This window comes from Megalobrama amblycephala, linkage group LG13 (assembly GCF_018812025.1).
Source record: "Megalobrama amblycephala isolate DHTTF-2021 linkage group LG13, ASM1881202v1, whole genome shotgun sequence".
In the NCBI taxonomy this organism is placed as follows: Eukaryota; Metazoa; Chordata; class Actinopteri; order Cypriniformes; family Xenocyprididae; genus Megalobrama; species Megalobrama amblycephala.
The window spans coordinates 40,055,173-40,075,735 of record NC_063056.1 but is presented as its reverse complement, the minus strand read 5'-3'; the positions used below and the strand labels follow the sequence as shown (position 1 = coordinate 40,075,735).

Sequence of the window (20,563 nt, the reverse complement as noted above, 5' to 3'; positions counted from 1 at the left end):
GACAAAGTCAAACTTATGACATACTAATTCATAATTATGAGATAAAAAGTCAAACCTATGAGATAAAAAGTCGAAACGATGACAGAAATTCAATTATGACACTAATTCATATTTGAGATAAGTCAAAATTATGACATTAAGACATAATAATGAGATAAAAACCTCTATCTCATAATTATGACTTTTTATCATTATAACAAAAAGTCAAAACTATGGCATACCAATTCAAAATTATGAGATAAAAAGTCGAAACTATGACATAAAAATCTCTTATAATTATAAAAAGTTGTAACTATGACAGTCAAAATTATAACATACTAATTCATAATTATGAGATAAAGTCAAAATTATGAGATAAAAAGTCAAAATTATGAGATATCAAAATTATGACATTCATAATTATGAGATAAAAAGTCAAAATTATGAGATAATATCAAAATTATGACACTAATTCATAATTATGAGATAAAAAGTCAAAATTATAAGATATCAAAATTATGACACTAATTCATAATTATGATAAAAAGTCACAATTATGAGATAATATCAAAATTATGACACTAATTCATAATTATGAGATAAAAAGTCAAAATTATGAGATAATATCAAAATTATGACACTAATTCATAATTATGAGATAAAAAGTCAAAATTATGAGATAATATCAAAATTATGACAGTAGTTCATAATTATGAGATAAAGTCAAATTATGAGAAAATCGAAACTATGACAGTCAAAATTATGATATACTAATTCATAATTATGAGATAAAAAGTCAAAATTATGACAGTCACAATTATTAGATAAAAACGTCTATCTCATAATTATGATTTTTTTAATCTCATAATTATAACAAAAAGTTGAAACTATGACATAAAAAGTCATGACATACTAATTCATAATTATGAGATAAAAAGTCAAACCTATGAGATAAAAAGTCGAAACAATGACAGAAATTCAATTATGACACTAATTCATATTTGAGATAAGTCAAAATTATGACATTAAGACATAATAATGAGATAAAAACCTCTATCTCATAATTATGATTTTTTTAATCTCATAATTATAACAAAAAGTTGAAACTATGACATAAAAAGTCATGACATACTAATTCATAATTATGATAATTTTGTTTTACAGTATGTCGATTATAATGTAAAAGCTTTTTACACTTTTTATCTCATTTTCATCTTTTTAATCTCATAATTACGAGATAGTATGTAATATATTTCGACTTTTTAAGTCATAATTACGATTTACCAAAGCATGATTTTTCTTTTGTGGCAGAAACGGGCTTCAGTAATCAAACCCACATGACTGAAAGGAAACATCAGTGTGAAGAAAGGAAAGAGAAGCAGAAGATCTTTGGACGTCCCTCAACTTTCACAGAAGCTTCTTCAGACGAGAAAGAGTCTCGTAAAACGGCAAAAGTTTCGGCAGAGGTCAGACTCTCACTGGCATCCGCTCGGACCCGAGGAGGACCCGTTTGAAGACGCGTGTGGTTGAGGTAGAACGTTTTCCCAGCAGCAGCAGGCGGACGGTCAGACTGAGGCACGGCTCTTTGGACGGAGTGGGAGGGGTTTTGGGAAGGGGGCGGAGTCTTCAGCTGCACACAGGCTAATGCGGTGAATTATTAATGACCAATCACTGATCATCTGTTCAGTCACACAGAACACGCATTTTTGGTTTAACAGGATCAAGTTCAGTTTGTTATTGTAGTTAGTGACGTTACGTTTGAGGTTTGTTTGGAAACTCTGATGTGGTTTAAGTCAACAGTCGGCAGCGGCTCTGTTCCAAACCCACACACACACACACACACACACACACACACACACACACACACACACACACGCTGATCACGTCGTTAGGAGTAATTCAGCTGCCTTCTAAGACACCTCGTTTACCTCATTCTGAAGCAGCATCACGTGTCCTTTACATTCATGCATTGGCAGACACTTTTATATATGTGTGTGTATTTATGCATCAACATGCTGGATGTCAAACTCCTAATCAGTCTCTTATGATGTTGCATGACGGTCAGGATGCTGCCTATGTAGCACACTAGGGTTTGGAACAGATCCGTGTGTCGCTCGTCATCAGAGGCACTGAACTGTGTGACTGAGTTCAGGGGAGTAAGGCTTTGGTGAGAGAGACACAGACGCTGTGCAGCTGAAGGGGGGGGGGGGGGGGGAGCTGCTTCATCCGGTGCCGGTGTCCGCCGGGCCGAGAGGTTGTGCTTCAATCATCACCTGACACTGAGGAACCGCCGCCTGACGCTCTGCTGCACCAGCCTGAGGAGAGCAGAAAAGATTAGTTCAGTTCAGAGTTAATATTTCCTGACAAGATGTTCATGTCTTTCTTTCTTCAGTGGAAAAGAAATGAAGGTTTTTGATGAAAACATTCCAGGATTTTTCTCCATATAGTGGACTTCACTGGGGTTCAACAGGTTGAAGGTCCAAATGTCAGTTTCAGTGCAGCTTCAAAGAGCTCTACATGATCCCAGACGAGGAATAAGAGTCTCATCTAGAGAAACCATCGGCCATTTTCTAAAAAAAAAAATACAAATTTATATACTTTTTAATCACAAATGCTCATCTGTGATGCTCCACGCATGACGTAATCATGTTGGAAAGGTCACGCGTGACGTAGGGGAAGTACCGTGGTAGAGCGAAAAACTCCATCTCATTTTCTCCTCAAAATCGTCCGACATCATTGTTTTACCTTTTTTTGCAAAGGCTGTTTTGACACGTTCACTTTGTAAACACTGGATCGTTAATTATGAGTTTTTATCATAATTATAACAAAAAGTCAAAACTATGGCATAAAGACAAAATTATGACATACCAATTCATAATTATGAGATGAAAAGTCGAAACAATGACATAAAATCTATCTCATAATTATGTCTTTTTATCTCATAATTACAACAAAGTTTAAACTATGACATAAAAAGTCATTATGACATACTAAATCTAATGTTTAGTTTACTAATGTAAACTCGAAATTATGAGAAAAAGTCGCTTTTTATGTCAATTTCCTCTTTTTAATCATAAGTATGAGTTAGTATGCAATATTTTGACTTTATGAGATAAAAACCTCAATCTCATAATTATAACAAAAAGTCAAAACTATGGCATAAAGACAAAATTATGATATACCAATTCATAATTATGAGACAAAAAGTCAAAATTATGAGATGACATAACAATGACATAAAATCTATCTCATAATTATGTCTTTTTATCTCATAATTATAACAAAAAGTCGAAACTATGACATAAAAAGTCATGACATACTAATTCATAATTATGAGAATTTTTTTTTTACAGTATGTCAATTATAATGTAAAATGTTTATGTTTTTAACTGGATCGGTACTTCCTCCTACGTCACGCGTGACCTTTCCAACATGATTACGTCATGCGTGGAGCATCACAGAGCAGTGCAAGACGAGCATTTGTGGTTAAAAAGAATATAATGTTTATTTTTTTTAGAAAATGTCCGATGGTTTCTCTAGATGAGACTCTTATTCCTCGTCTGGGATCATGTAGAGCTCTTTGAAGCTGCACTGAAACTGACATTTGGACCTTCAACCCGCTGAACCCCAGTGAAGTCCACTATATGGAGAAAAATCCTGGAATGTTTTCCTCAAAAACCTTCATTTCTTTTCCACTGAAGAAAGAAAGACATGAACATCTTGGATGACATGGAGGAGAGTATTTCAATTCTGGAATGAACTAATCCTTTAAACACGAGATTTAATGACATATGAGTGTGTGTTTTATTCACAGATGCTTTAATCTTGTGTTTTAGCTCAGGTTTACCCGTGACGTGAGCTCGATGGCGTCAGCCGTGCGGATGGTGACGTCTTTATCTGCGGTTTGTCCTCCTGATAGACTCCAGTTACCCGGAGAACCTTTATGACAGAAGAAACTACACACACACACACACACACACACACACACACACAGTCAGAACGCTGTGGCAGTAAATCCCAGATGTGAGTGTGTGACGGGATGAACTCCAGACGCACCTGTGACGGTAGCCGAACATCAGGAAGAGAGCGCAGAATATAATGCAGGCCATGCTGATGTGGATCCCGACCACCAATCCCGTCATGGAGCCCTCGCCATCCTGACGGCAGTTACACAGAGTCTGTCCTGCTGAGCGCACACACACACACACACACACACACACCTTCAGCTGTACAGTACGCATCATCTGTGGCCGCATCATGTGGTCATCATCTCTGTTTCACATTTTAAAACCAATTAAGTGTAAAAATGTCTTTATTTATTTATTTATTTAGTCTAAAATGCAACAATATTTGATCTACTTCTAGATGCAGAACCAGTGTGAGCAGTGTGACATCACTGTGGTCATGTGAACACTGACGCTCTGGCTCCATCTAGTGTGTGTGACGTCACACTGCATTGCTCTCAGTCTTCAGCAGCCAATTTTTAAGATTTTCAGTTCAGAACTTCTACTAGCCAAAAGAAGTATATCAGAAATAAAGTCACTGCTTACATGTGAAATATTTAATAACAAATATTTATTATAAAATCAGATTCCGATATTAAACGGCTTTTAGTTAAAGGGTTAGTTCACCCAAAAATGAAAATTCTGCTTTATAATATTAATATTGAACCACTGTACTCACATGAACCTGATTTAAATATGTTTTTAGTACATTAATGGATCTTGAGAGAGGAAATGTCATTGCTGGCTATGCAGGCCTCACTGAGCCATCGGATTTCATCAAAAATATCTTAATTTGTGTTCTGAAGATGAATGAAGGTCTTACGGGTGTGGAACGACATGAGGGTGAATAATTAATGACAGAATTTTCATTTTTGGATGAACTAACCCTTTAATGATTTTTTTGTAGAAACATTTATATGATTTTCACCCACATTTGTCATATTAATTTCAAACCCTGAATATGAAGCATCACCTGCTGCATCTTTCCCGCTCTTTTCAGTCTCGGCCAATGAGACGAGTCGCTTGTTGCCGATGCTGTCGCCGTTACCATTAAAGGCAATGAGCTGAATCTCATACACCGCTGCGGCTTCTGCAACACAAACACACACTGATGATGAGATGTGTCTGTATGAGTGTGTGTGTGTGTGTGTGAGTGTGTGTGTGTGTGTGTGTGTGTGTGTGTGTGTGTGTGTGTGTGTGTGTCTGTATGAGTGTGTGTGTGTGTGTGTGAGTGTGTGTGTGTGTGTGTGTGTGTGTGTGTGTGTGTGAGTGTGTGTGTCTGTATGAGTGTGTGTGTGTGTGTGTGAGTGTGTGTGTGTGTGTGTGTGTGTGTGTGTGTGTGTGTGTGAGTGTGTGTGTCTGTATGAGTGTGTGTGAGTGTGTGTGTGTGTGTGTGTGTGAGTGTGTGTGTGTGTGTGTGTGTGTGTGTGTGTGTGTGTGTGTGTGTGTGTGTGTGTGTGTGTGTGTACACTGACCCAGGTTAGAGATGGTGTGTGTGTTGATGTGGGCAGGAAAGCGCTCTTCGTGTCTGAACTCTTGCTGCGGCAGCATCCGATGAGACAGTTTATATCCCTCCACACGCCCTGCTTTAGCGGGAAGATCCCAGAACACCTGCATCGCTGTGCTGTTCAGGACCTTCGTGAAGAAACTGGGCATTGTGGGAACTGAGAGACAGAGGTCACAGAGTCAGGTGCATGTGATTGAACAAAAACATAAAAAGACGTATCAAATATGATGAGCGTTTAATCACCGGCTCCGAGTGTGGTGGCGACGACGCTCCTGGACTGCTGACTGGCTCCCAGCGGGGAATACGCTTTGACGTAGATGGAGAAGGTGGTGGAGGACTCCAGGTTAGTGAAGTCGTGCTGGAACGTGTCTTTGCTCACGGCCTCCTGGAGCTCGCTGCTGTCCGGCTCTGAAACACAAACACTCGTCAGATCCATCCTCAGCCTGAGAGAAACGCAGCTCTCCGCCTGTCGTCTCAAAACGACTTTATTCTCAACATTTAATGACTTTATTCTCAATTTAGACTTTATTCTAAACATTTTATTTCAACTTTTTTTCTCAAAATTGAATTTTTTTTCTCAAAACAAAATGAGTTTATTCTCAAATTTTATTTTGACCTTTTCTTCTCAAAATTGAATGATTTTTTTCTTGAAACAAAACATCTTTATTCTCAAAATTTAATAATTTTATTTTTGACATTGTATTTCGATTTTTTTCTCAAAATTTATTGAGTTTTGTCCCGAAACACGACTATTCTCAAAATTTAGACTTTATTCTAAACATTTAATTTTGACTTTTTTTTCTCAAAATTTAACATTTTTTCTCAAAATAAAATGAGTTTATTTGCAAAATTTTAAAAAAAGTTTATTCTCAATTTTATTTTGACTTTTTTCTCAAAATGTAACAGTTTTTTTCTTAAAACAAAATGACTTTTTCTCAACATTTTATTTTGACCTTTTTCTCAAAATTTAATGAGTTTTGTCTTGAAACACGACTTTATTCTAAACATTTTATTTCAACTTTTTTTTTCTGAAAATGTAAAAATTTTTCTCAAAACAAAATGAGTTTATTCTCAAAATTTAACGAGTTTATTCTAAATTTTTTTTTTACTTTTTTCTCAAAATTTAACAATTTTTTTCTTGAAACAAAACAACTTTATTCTCAAAATTTAATGAGTTTATTCTCAACATTTTATTTCACATTTTTTCTCAAAATGTATTGAGTTTTGTCCCGAAACATGACTTTATTCACAAAATTTAGACTTTATTCTAAACATTTTATTTTGACTTTTTTTCTCAAAATTTAACATTTTTTCTCAAAACAAAACGAGTTTATTCTCAAAATTTAATACCTTTATTCTCAACATTTTATTTAGACTTTTTTTCTCAATTTTATTTGGACTTTTTTCTCAAAATGTAACAATTTTTTTCTTGAAACAAAATGACTTTTTCTCAACATTTTATTTTGACCCTTTTTTCTCAAAATGTAATGATTTTTTTCTTGAAACAAAACAACTTTATTCTCAAAATTTAATGAGTTTATTCTCAACATTTTATTTCAACTTTTTTCTCAAAATTTATTGAGTTTTGTCCCGAAACATGACTTTATTCTCAAAATTTAGACTTTATTCTAAACATTTAATTTTGACTTTTTTTCTCAAAATGTAACATTTTTTCTCAAAACAAAACGAGTTTATTCTCAAAATTTAATAACTTTATTCTCAACATTTTATTTAGACTTTTTTTCTCAATTTTATTTGGACTTTTTTCTCAAAATTTAACAATTTTTTTCTTGAAAAAATGACTTTTTCTCAAAATTTAATGAGTTTATTCTCAACATTTTATTTCAACTTTTTTCTCAAAATTTATTGAGTTTTGTCCCGAAACATGACTTTATTCTCAAAATTTAGACTTTATTCTAAACATTTAATTTTGACTTTTTTTTCCCCTCAAAATGTAACATTTTTTCTCAAAACAAAAACGAGTTTATTCTCAAAATTTAACAACTTTATTCTCAACATCTTATTTAGACTTTTTTCTCAAAATGTAATGAGTTTTTTCAGCTCTCGGTCAGTCGTCTCACCGCCCAGTTTGCGGATGTGCAGCACGTATCCGATGATGCCGTCGGTGACGTGCGGCTCCGGCTGCTTCCAGCGGATCCGTAGGGAGCTGGTGGAGAGCGGCATGGCCGTCAGGTCCTGAGGGGCTTCTGGGAGCTCGACGGACTGAGAGACGGCGAGGCGAGCGCTGGCCTGGTTGGTTCCGGCGCTGTTCTCGGCGATGCACTGATAAATGGCCTCGTCTTCGGCCGTGATGCGCGTCACAGCCAGAGTACTGCAGATCGACACACACGCTCAAAGATCTCACTGATTTACATCACAAGCTGCAGAATTTCATATAAACATCAGCATCTGCAGCAGATTTTTGCTGTTTGAGCCTCTGAATATTCTCACTATATCAGACTATATCAGGCATAAAAGCCTAACAAAACACATGAAAACTTTTTATATTCTGTCTAAAGGTTCAATAAAGTGTTCCATTTCAAAAACATGCCCTTTTCCTGAGTGTTATTTCAGGCCGGCGCTCACCTGTTGTTGTTGCTGAGTTTGACGTTGTCTCCCGGCGTGAGGATCTTGCCGTTCTTCAGCCAGATCAGGTGCGGATCGGGAACGCCTTGAGCCTGACAGGTGAAGACAGCACTGCTGCCCGCCGGCTTCGACAGAGACTGCGGCCACTGCAGGAACTCAGGAGGAGCTGAACGCCACAGAGACAGCCAATCACAGAGAGCTCATTAACTGATATATTATCATATACTGATATATTATAACTGATCTCAATCTTACAGAATGTGTTTTTGTGTCTGTCAAAGTTCATTTGTACATTAATGTGTGAGACAATAGTGATGGACGGAAGGACAGATAGATAGATTACAAAAGAGGATCAGGGCCAAGTAATAAAAAATAAAACCATCTCGAGATTAAAGTCATTATAATGTGAGATTAAACTCATTAAATGTCTAGAAAAAAAGTTAAAATATATTGAGAATAAAATCATTACATTTCAAGAATAAAGTCGTTGTGTTTCAAGAACAAAATTGGTTAAATTTCAAGAAAAAAGTCTAAATAAAATGTCAAGAATAAACTTATTGAATTTTGAGAATAAAGTCATTGTATTTGACTTTTTTCAAAATTTAACGAGTTTATTCTCAACATTTTATTACAACTTTTTTTCTCAAAATTTAATGAGTTTTGTCTCGAAATGACTTTATTCTTGAAATTTTTTATTTAATATTTTTTATTCTCAACATTTTTTTTAGACTTTTTTTTCTTTTAGAATTTAAAGTTTTGTAAAATAACTTTATTCTCAAAATGTAAAGTTTTTTCTCGAAACAAAATAACTTTATTCTCAAAATTTAAAGAGTTTTGTCTCGAAACAAAATAACTTTATTCTCAAAATTTAATGAGTATTTTCTCCAAACAAAATAACTTTATTCTCAAAATTTAACATTGTTTCACCAAACAAAATAACTTTATTCTCAAAATTTAACGAGTTTTGTCTCGAAACAAAATAACTTTATTCTCAAAATTTAATGAGTATTTTCTCCAAACAAAATAACTTTATTCTCAAAATTTAACATTCTTTCACCAAACAAAACAACTTTATTCTCAAAATTTAGAGTTTTGTCTTCAAACTAAACAACTTTATTCTCAAAATTTAACGAGTTTTTTCTTGAAACAAAATAATTTTATTCTCAAAATTTAGTTTTTTCTTGAAACAAAATAACTTTATTCTCAAAATTTAAAGTTTTGTCTCCAAACAAAGTAATTTTATTCTCAAAATTTAATGAGTTTTCTCTCAAAACAAAATAAATTTATTCTCAAAATTTAAAGAGTTTTGTCTCAAAACAAAACTTTATTCTCAAAATTTAACATTGTTTCTCCAAACAAAACAACTTTATTCTCAAAATTTAAAGAGTTTTGTCTCGAAACAAAATAACTTTATTCTCAAAAGTTAACAAGTTTTTTTCTCCAAACAAAATAACTTTATTCTCAAAAGTTAACGAGTTTTTTTCTCCAAACAAAATAACTTTATTCTCAAAATTTAACATTGTTTCACCAAACAAAACAACTTTATTCTCAAAATTTAAAGAGTTTTGTCTCGAAACAAAATAACTTTATTCTCAAAATTTAAAGTTTTTTCTCCAAACAAAATAACTTTATTCTCAAAATGTAACATTGTTTCACCAAACAAAACAACTTTATTCTCAAAATTTAACGAGTTTTTTCTCCAAACAAAATAACTTTATTCTCAAAATTTAACGAGTTTTGTCTCGAAACAAAATAACTTTATTCTCAAAATTTAAAGTTTTTTCTCCAAACAAAATAACTTTATTCTCAAAATGTAACATTGTTTCACCAAACAAAACAACTTTATTCTCAAAATTTAACAAGTTTTTTTCTCCAAACAAAATAACTTTATTCTCAAAAGTTAACGAGTTTTTTTCTCCAAACAAAATAACTTTATTCTCAAAATGTAAAGAGTTTTGTCTCGAAACAAAATAACTTTATTCTCAAAATTTAAAGAGTTTTGTCTCGAAACAAAATAACTTTATTCTCAAAATTTAACGAGTTTTGTCTCCAAACAAAATAACTTTATTCTCAAAATTTAACGAGTTTTTTCTCCAAACAAAATAACTTTATTCTCAAAATTTAACGAGTTTTGTCTCGAAACAAAATAACTTTATTCTCAAAATTTAAAGTTTTTTCTCCAAACAAAATAACTTTATTCTCAAAATGTAACATTGTTTCACCAAACAAAACAACTTTATTCTCAAAATTTAACAAGTTTTTTCTCCAAACAAAATAACTTTATTCTCAAAATGTAAAGAGTTTTGTCTCCAAACAAAGTAATTTTATTTTCAAAATTTAACGAGTTTTGTCTCGAAACAAAATAACTTTATTCTCAAAATTTAAAGAGTTTTGTCTCCAAAGTAATTTTATTCTCAAAATTTAATGAGTTTTGTCTCCAAACAAAATAACTTTATTCTCAAAATTTAAAGAGTTTTGTCTCCAAAGTAATTTTATTCTCAAAATTTAACGAGTTTTTTCTCGAAACAATTTAAAGAGTTTTTTCTCCAAACAAAATAACTTTATTCTCAAAATTTAATGAGTTTTTTTCTCCAAACAAAATAACTTTATTCTCAAAAGTAAACGAGTTTTTTTCTCCAAACAAAATAACTTTATTCTCAAAATTTAACATTGTTTCACCAAACAAAACAACTTTATTCTCAAAATTTAAAGAGTTTTGTCTCGAAACAAAATAACTTTATTCTCAAAATTTAAAGTTTTTTCTCCAAACAAAATAACTTTATTCTCAAAATGTAACATTGTTTCACCAAACAAAACAACTTTATTCTCAAAATTTAACGAGTTTTTTCTCCAAACAAAATAACTTTATTCTCAAAATTTAACGAGTTTTGTCTCGAAACAAAATAACTTTATTCTCAAAATTTAAAGTTTTTTCTCCAAACAAAATAACTTTATTCTCAAAATGTAACATTGTTTCACCAAACAAAACAACTTTATTCTCAAAATTTAACAAGTTTTTTTCTCCAAACAAAATAACTTTATTCTCAAAAGTTAACGAGTTTTTTTCTCCAAACAAAATAACTTTATTCTCAAAATTTAACATTGTTTCACCAAACAAAACAACTTTATTCTCAAAATGTAAAGAGTTTTGTCTCGAAACAAAATAACTTTATTCTCAAAATTTAAAGAGTTTTGTCTCGAAACAAAATAACTTTATTCTCAAAATTGTAACGAGTTTTGTCTCCAAACAAAATAACTTTATTCTCAAAATTTAACGAGTTTTTTCTCCAAACAAAATAACTTTATTCTCAAAATTTAACGAGTTTTGTCTCGAAACAAAATAACTTTATTCTCAAAATTTAAAGTTTTTTCTCCAAACAAAATAACTTTATTCTCAAAATGTAACATTGTTTCACCAAACAAAACAACTTTATTCTCAAAATTTAACAAGTTTTTTCTCCAAACAAAATAACTTTATTCTCAAAATGTAAAGAGTTTTGTCTCCAAACAAAGTAATTTTATTTTCAAAATTTAACGAGTTTTGTCTCGAAACAAAATAACTTTATTCTCAAAATTTAAAGAGTTTTTTCTTCAAACAAAATAACTTTATTCTCAAAATTTAAAGAGTTTTGTCTCCAAAGTAATTTTATTCTCAAAATTTAACGAGTTTTGTCTCCAAACAAAATAACTTTATTCTCAAAATTTAAAGAGTTTTGTCTCCAAAGTAATTTTATTCTCAAAATTTAAAGAGTTTTGTCTCCAAACAAAATAACTTTATTCTCAAAATTTAAAGAGTTTTGTCTCCAAAGTAATTTTATTCTCAAAATTTAACGAGTTTTTTCTCGAAACAATTTAACGAGTTTTTTCTCCAAACAAAATAACTTTATTCTCAAAATTTAATGAGTTTTTTTCTCCAAACAAAATAACTTTATTCTCAAAATTTAACGTTGTTTCACCAAACAAAACAACTTTATTCTCAAAATTTAAAGAGTTTTTTTCTCGAAACAAAATAACTTTATTCTCAAAATTTAAAGAGTTTTGTCTCGAAGACAAAACAACTTTATTCTCAAAATGTACATTTTATTCTAAAAACATTTTATTTCAACTTTTTTTCTCAAAATTTAAGTTTTTTCTCAAAACAAAACGACTTTAATCTCAAAATTTAACAAGTTTATTCTCAACATTGTATTTAGATAGATAGATAGATAGATAGATAGATAGATAGATAGATAGATAGATAGATAGATAGATAGATAGATAGATAGATAGATTTTTTTACACATTCTCTAAATGTAATAATATTTCTTTCTGCTTTCTAAATACTGAATCAGAATCACAAATCATGTCATTTGTTCACTTTCTAAATATTTTTCTATAAAGTACATGTTTTACAGCTATATAATATTTTATATGTTACCAAGGGGATCATCATATTTACCAGACGTTTCTATAAACAGTGAATTTATACAACTGTGTTTTCTGTCCTAAAATCCCCCGTCCGGCATCAATCTAGACCACAACCCCCACCCATACGCATCATTTCCTGGAGGCCTGCTGGAATGAGGTCAGGGGTCAGAGGTGAGAGGTGATTCGTCACTCAGACACATTAATTCCTCCCCCTCCGCCTCGTTTTCTTCTATTTTCCATCTGTCCATCCACTCAAATAAAACAATACCATAAAATCCTCTCCATTGTGTGTTTGTGTTTGTGACACACGTGTGATCTTGAGGGTGTGTTTGTGGCTTCCTGTAGGGTGTGTGTGCATTTCCTGTCTTTTATCCTCTATTATGTTATTAATATTAAATGTGTCACATTTGGAAGCTCGTTTCTGCCACAGAAAAAAAAAAAGTAAAAAACATCATTTTGACTTTTTATCTCACAATTCTAAAAAAAAAAGTCAGAATTGTGAGATAAAAAAGTATAAATTATTCCATAGTCACATGACAAGATGTTTTTGAGAAAACACACAAACACGCATCTGTCCGTCTGGCTGTAGTGTGTGTGTGTGTGTGTGTGTGTCTGTATCACAGCTGCTGCTCAAAACCAGACGACATGCATCATCTACATGCTCCGCCCATATGCTAATGAGGGCAGAGGTGAGCTCATCACTGCAGCTGATCTGAGTTCAGTCCTCATCTATGAATCTCATTCTCTAAGATGTGTTTCTGTGCAAATACACTCTTCCAGCGTGTTCTGCTGATCTGATCTGGAGCGGAAGTCAATCAATAAATGGTTTAATATATGAATGAGCCGCAGCACATTTCTGAGATGTGTCACAGGTCATGGGGGTGGTGGGGTCAGAGGTCACAGTCAAAGCCCTTTGTTAATGTCTCAGTGCTCTTATAGAGAATAGAGTCTGTGTCAGAAATGAAGCGGATCTTTGGTTCGGAATTGTTCAGTATCTGTATAACAGGAAGTCCATCACTAGTGATGTTTCCATCTAAAGTTGAGAATTTAACATATGCAAAAAAACTGGAATATTGCATAAAACATTTGAGAATGAAACAAAATCATCACTTCCTGGGAAACTGGCACAAAATATCAGTAATAAAAATGTAAGTTTTTTTCTGATGACAGACTTTGACTTTCAGAACCACCAAACAAACATTTGAGATACTGAGATGCGATTGGTCCGCTGGTTAGTCCAGTTATCCAAATGTCTAGTTATGTGTGTGTGTGTGTGTGTGTGTGAGTGTGTGTTGTACCTTGCACCACCAGTCGTCCCAGCGCGGTTCTCCTCATTCTGGTTCCGGGTCGGTTAGCGGAGCAGACGTAGACACCCGAGTGCTGCAGAGACACGTCTGAGATGATGAGGTTCCCGCTGCCCAACACCTGAATGCCCTCCACACCGATAGAGCGGCCGTCTGACCCACACAAACACACACATCCGCCATTTTAATCATCTTAAAGCTTTCACCCTGCTGCAGAAGTGCTGATCTGATATAGTATTTACCCAGCCTGCTCCAGGACACAATGGGCCGCGGGTTCCCAGTGGCGATGCACTCCAAGATGGCCGTCTGGTGAACATTGAGAGTGAGATTCTGAGGCCCGGACAGAATCACCGGCTCCTTATAGAGACGATTCGCTGCAACTGAGACGGAGAGAGTGAGACAGATACTCAGAGGTTCAGATCGGGTCATCAGATGGAAGGACGGGCGTCGTCTGTACCTGTGACTGACAGCTGGGCCTCGTGACTGTAGCGAGTGTTGGCGATGTTTTTAGCGACGCAGCGGTACCCGCCGCTGTCAGTCCGGCGCACTCCTGTGATGTGCAGGATACCGTTGGGCAGGAGAGTGTACCTGAACACACACACGACACCACCACAGAGTAAACACACACTCACACCGACAACAATAAACAATATCCAGCTGACGAACGATAAAAACATTGACAGCCAATCAGAATCCATATAATAATAATTATCGTTATTGTTATTTTTATAGTTATCGTTATAGTTATCATTATCTTTATAGTCAGCTGCTGTGGACGCTAATATAGTTATAATTATAGTTATCATTATAGTTATAGTTATAATTATCGTTATCGTTATCATTATCTTTATAGTCGTCTTATACTTATTGTTATCATTATAGTCAGCTGGTGTGGACACTAATATTGTTATCCTTATAGTTATCATTATAGTTATAGTTATCGTTATAGTTATAATTATCATTATAGTTATCGTTATCGTTATAGTTATCATTATAGTTATCGTTATCATTATCTTTATAGTCTTGTTATACTTATAGTTACGTTATAGTTATAATTATCGTTATATATCGTTATATTATTGTTTATAGTTATCATTATCTTTATAGTCTTCTTATACTTATTGTTATCATTATAGTCAGCTGGTGTGGACACTAACATAGTTATCTTTATCTTTATAGTTATCGTTATAGTTATAGTTATCGTTATAGTTATAATTATCATTATAGTTATCGTTATCGTTATAATTATCATTATAGTTATCGTTATCGTTATCTTTATATCTTGTTATATTATAGTTATCGTTATAGTATAATTATCGTTATGTTATCGTTATGTTATCATTATCATTATCTTTATGTCTTCTTATACTTATTGTTATCATTATAGTCAGCTCGTGTGGACACTAATATTGTTATCTTTATCTTTATAGTTATCGTTATAGTTATAGTTATAGTTATCGTTATAGTTATAATTATCGTTATGTTATCATTATAGTTATCGTTATAATTATCATTATAGTTATCATTATCTTTATAGTCTTCTTACACTTATTGTTATCATTATAGTCAGCTGGTGTGGAGGCTAATATAGTTATCTTTATAGTTATCGTTATAGTTATAGTTATCGTTATCGTTATAATTATCATTAAAGTTATCGTTATCATTATCTTTATATCGTTATACTTATAATTATCATTAATTAGTTATCGTTATCACTATAATTATCATTATAGTTATCGTTATCATTTCTTTATAGTCTTCTTACACCTATTGTTATCGTTATAGTCAGCTGGTGTGGACACTAACATAGTTATCTTTATCTTTATAGTTATCGTTATAGTTATAGTTATCGTTATAGTTATAATTATCATTATAGTTATCGTTATAGTTATCGTTATAATTATCATTATAGTTATCATTATCTTTATAGTCTTCTTACACTTATTGTTATCATTTAGTCAGCTGGTGTGGACACTATAGTTATCTTTATAGTTATCGTTATAGTTATAGTTATCATTATAGTTATAATTATCATTATAGTTATCGTTATCATTATCTTTATAGTCTTGTTATACTTATAGTTATCGTTATAGTTATAATTATCGTTATAGTTATCATTATAATTATCGTTATAGTTATCGTTATCATTATCTTTATAGTCTTCTTATACTTATTGTTATCATTATAGTCAGCTGGTGTGGACACTAACATAGTTATCTTTATCTTTATAGTTATCATTATAGTTATAGTTATCGTTATAGTTATAATTATCATTATAGTTATCGTTATCGTTATAATTATCATTATAGTTATCGTTATCATTATCTTTATAGTCTTGTTATACTTATAGTTATCGTTATAGTTATAATTATTGTTATAGTTATCTTTATCATTATCTTTATAGTCTTCTTATACTTATTGTTATCATTATAGTCAGCTGGTGTGGTCACTAATATTGTTATCTTTATAGTTATCGTTATAGTTATAGTTATAATTATCATTATAGTTATCGTTATCATTATAATGATCATTATAGTTATCGTTATCATTATCTTTATAGTCTTCTTATACTTATTGTTATCATTATAGTCAGCTGGTGTGGACACTAACATAGTTATCTTTATCTTTATCTTTATTGTTATCGTTATAGTTATCGTTATAGTTATAGTTATAATTATCGTTATGGTTATCATTATAGTTATCGTTATAATTATCATTATAGTTATCATTATCTTTATAGTCTTCTTACACTTATTGTTATCTTTATAGTCAGCTGGTGTGGACACTAATATTGTTATCTTTATAGTTATCGTTATAGTTATAGTTATCGTTATCGTTATAATTATCATTAAAGTTATCGTTATCACTATAATTATCATTATAGTTATCGTTATCATTTTCTTTATAGTCTTCTTACACCTATTGTTATCGTTATAGTCAGCTGGTGTGGAGGCTAATATAGTTATCTTTAAAGTTATCGTCATAGTTATAATTATCGTTACAGTTATCGTTATCATTATAGTTATCGTTATCATTATCTTTATAGTCTTGTTATACTTATAGTTATCGTTATAGTTATAATTATCGTTATAGTTATCGTTATAATTTTCGTTATAGTTATCGTTATCATTATCTTTATAGTCTTGTTATACTTATAGTTATCGTTATAGTTATAGATATCGTTATAGTTATCGTTATCATTATCTTTATAGTCTTGTTATACTTATAGTTATCGTTATAGTTATAATTATCGTTATAGTTATCGTTATCGTTATCGTTATAGTTATCGTTATCATTATCTTTATAGTCTTGTTATACTTATAGTTATCGTTATAGTTATAATTATCGTTATAGTTATCGTTATCGTTACAATTATCGTTATAGTTATCGTTATCATTATCTTTATAGTCTTCTTACACTTATTGTTATTGTTATAGTCAGCTGGTGTGGAGGCTAATATAGTTATCTTTAAAGTTATCGTTATAGTTATAATTATCGTTATAGTTATCGTTATCATTATCGTTATAGTTATCGTTATCATTATCTTTATAGTGTTCTTACACTTATTGTTATCGTTATAGTCAGCTGGTGTGGACACTAATATTGTTATATTTATAGTTATCGTTATAGTTATCGTTATCGTTATCGTTATAATTATCATTAAAGTTATCATTAAAGTTATCGTTATCACTATAATTATCATTATAGTTATCGTTATCATTATCTTTATAGTGTTCTTACACTTATTGTTATCGTTATAGTCAGCTGGTGTGGAGGCTAATATAGTTATCTTTATAGTTATCGTTATAGTTATCGTTATCGTTATCGTTATAATTATCATTAAAGTTATCGTTATCACTATAATTATCATTATAGTTATCGTTATCATTATCTTTATAGTGTTCTTACACTTATTGTTATCGTTATAGTCAGCTGGTGTGGACACTAATATTGTTATCTTTATAGTTATCGTTATAGTTATCGTTATCGTTATCATTATAATTATCATTAAAGTTATCGTTATCACTATAATTATCATTATAGTTATCGTTATCATTATCTTTATAGTGTTCTTACACTTATTGTTATCGTTATAGTCAGCTGGTGTGGACACTAATATTGTTATCTTTATAGTTATCGTTATAGTTATCGTTATCGTTATAATTATCATTAAAGTTATCGTTATCACTATAATTATCATTATAGTTATCGTTATCATTATCTTTATAGTCTTCTTACACCTATTGTTATCGTTATAGTCAGCTGGTGTGGAGGCTAATATAGTTATCTTTATAGTTATCGTTATCATTATCTTTATAGTCTTGTTATACTTATAGTTATCGTTATAGTTTCGTTACATCTTTGTAAACATCAACACATTTTAAGTCTGCAGTCCTGTTCAATATACTTCATACATTCCTGCGTTTGTTTCAGGCTTCATTAGTGTACGTGTGTTTGTGTTTGACCTGATATCATCGGCGCTGAGAGCCGTTCTGTTTCGTTCCCAGGTGATGTTGGCCTCGGGGACGCCGCTGACCGCGCAGTGAAATCGAGCGACTCCGCCCTCGTCCACGCTCATGGATTCCGGGTGCGTGTGGAACTTGGGCAGCGCTGAGAGAGAAAACAAATATCCTGTCACGTGATAGCTCTTTTCTCACAGTGTCTGAAACGGTTCGATCAAAGATTCGGACTCTCTAAACCCCGCCTTTCCTGAAAGCCTGCTCTGCTCTGATTGGTCAGATGGCCCAGTCTGCTGTGATTGGTCGGAAACCAAACGCTCATTAGCATATCTGAATCTCAGCCCTTCCTCAGCACTTGATACACAGAAACTATTGAGATCTCAGATTCTTGAGGCGTGTGCTTGCGTCACTCACAGGCCAGCTGGACGTGCGCCTTGCGGCTGATGAGGAGCCCGTATCGGTTCTGCGCCGCGCAGTCGTACTCGCCCGCATCGCTCTCGTCACCGTCGCGCCGCTTCTGGAAGTTCCGGATCAGGAGGGTCCCGTTATCCAGCACGGCTGCTCGCGCCTCCGAGAGCTACCGGAACGCCATTCCGCCGCCAGGTAATCGTGATAGGCCCCTCCCCCTCCACCTGACAGTCCAGCATGAGGGGGCGGTCCCTCACGGCGATGACATCACTGGGTTCTTTGATGAAGGCCAACTCTGAAGCTCCACCCAAACCTGCAGGACAAGAGCAGGAGAACATGATGATGAGGAATAAAACAGAGACTGATCCGTCTGATTAAACTGAGAGGAACTGATGCTTACGAACTATTCGTGATGATGAAGATGATGATGATGATGATGATGATGATGCATCATGGGGGATGATGAAATCCTGATGGAGGAAAACTGTTACTCATATTCATGTAATGGAGAAGCAAAATAACACAAGATAAGAAATCTTGTTTAATAAGAAACAAGTTGAGTTCATTCATAAAACAGATCAAAAGATGCGGTCAGAAAAATAAACTTAATTCAAAGGAAAACAAGTGAATCCACTTCTGACCCATTGGCAGATATTTGTTCTTGGTTGAAGCATAAAAAACAGAACCAAACACCCAATGAAAGCACAAACAGCAGTATCAGTTCTCAGTGCAGGTTGGTGGTTCTGGTTGGATTTAGAGCGTCTTAAATCAAAGTGATTCATCTCCACTGAACTTAAACTTGACTTTCAGGCATCTGATTGATGGCTCTTTCAGAAGCACTCACACAAACACACACAAAACCCCTCCATCAGCCCAAAACAGCCACACAATGCTGCTCCACCCCACCCCCCGAAAAACACACCCTCCATAACTGCCCCTGCCCCATCATTCTGCCCCGTCTGAAGAGCCATCTGCCCCTCCTCCGCCCCGTGGCGCTGCGCGTCTCTTTCACAGTGGCGTGAGGGTGACTTTCCCATGCCACACCATCACTCAAACACGGCCGCCCCCCTCGCAGCTGCCAAACACACACAACAAAACACTCCAGTCACACTTGAACTTGAACGCGCTCGCACGTGAAATCCAGACTTCTGCACCTCTGCCTTCCGTCTGGCATCTGGGTCGACGGTCTGACCTCGTCACATGACCTCAGGTCAGATCAGGTGATCTTCAGATGGTCCCTCAGACTCTCTCTGACAGGAATCACTCCGATCAAACCAAACATCACCAAAGAATCAAACAGGAGCAAAAGAGCAGCTTCCTGCTGGATTCATGTGGTTTAATGCCCATTCACAACAACAACCATAACTGTAATGACAACTATAATAACTATAAATATAACAAACTAAAGTGATAACTAACGATAACTACGATAACTATAGTGATAACAATAATAATAACTAATGATAACTATAGTGTAATAACTATAATGATAAACGATATAGTTATAATTAATGACAAATATAGTGATGAATATAATAACTAACGATAACTATGGTGATAACTATAATGATAACAGGCAATATCTAGTGATAACTAACGATAAATATAGTGATGAATATAATAATAACTAACGATAAATATAGTGATAAATAACAATAAATATAGTAATAACTATAATGATAAACGATATCTAGTTATAACTAACGATAAATATATAGTAATTACTATAATGATAACAAACGATATCTAGTGATAAATAACGATAAATATAGTGATGAATATAATAATAACTAACGATAAATATAGTGATAAATAACAATAAATATAGTAATAACTATAATTATAAATGATATCTAGTTATAACTAACGATAAATATAGTGATGACTATAATGATAACAAATGATATC

The 20,563-nt window shown here is 32.9% G+C and overlaps 1 protein-coding gene across 1 annotated transcript; it reads right to left on the bottom strand.

Moving 5' to 3' along the window:
- Window positions 1–1,045: 1,045 nt before the first annotated feature.
- Window positions 1,046–20,092, bottom strand: LOC125244218 (immunoglobulin superfamily DCC subclass member 3). The gene is given in 14 exon segments (XM_048154265.1): window positions 1,046–2,294; window positions 3,827–3,935; window positions 4,036–4,165; window positions 4,957–5,073; window positions 5,459–5,647; window positions 5,734–5,898; window positions 7,572–7,822; window positions 8,077–8,242; window positions 13,782–13,940; window positions 14,030–14,167; window positions 14,245–14,375; window positions 18,254–18,398; window positions 18,662–18,812; window positions 18,814–20,092. Coding segments are annotated over 14 exon segments (2,124 nt in total). The 5' UTR covers window positions 18,994–20,092; the 3' UTR covers window positions 1,046–2,201.
- Window positions 20,093–20,563: the final 471 nt, after the last annotated feature.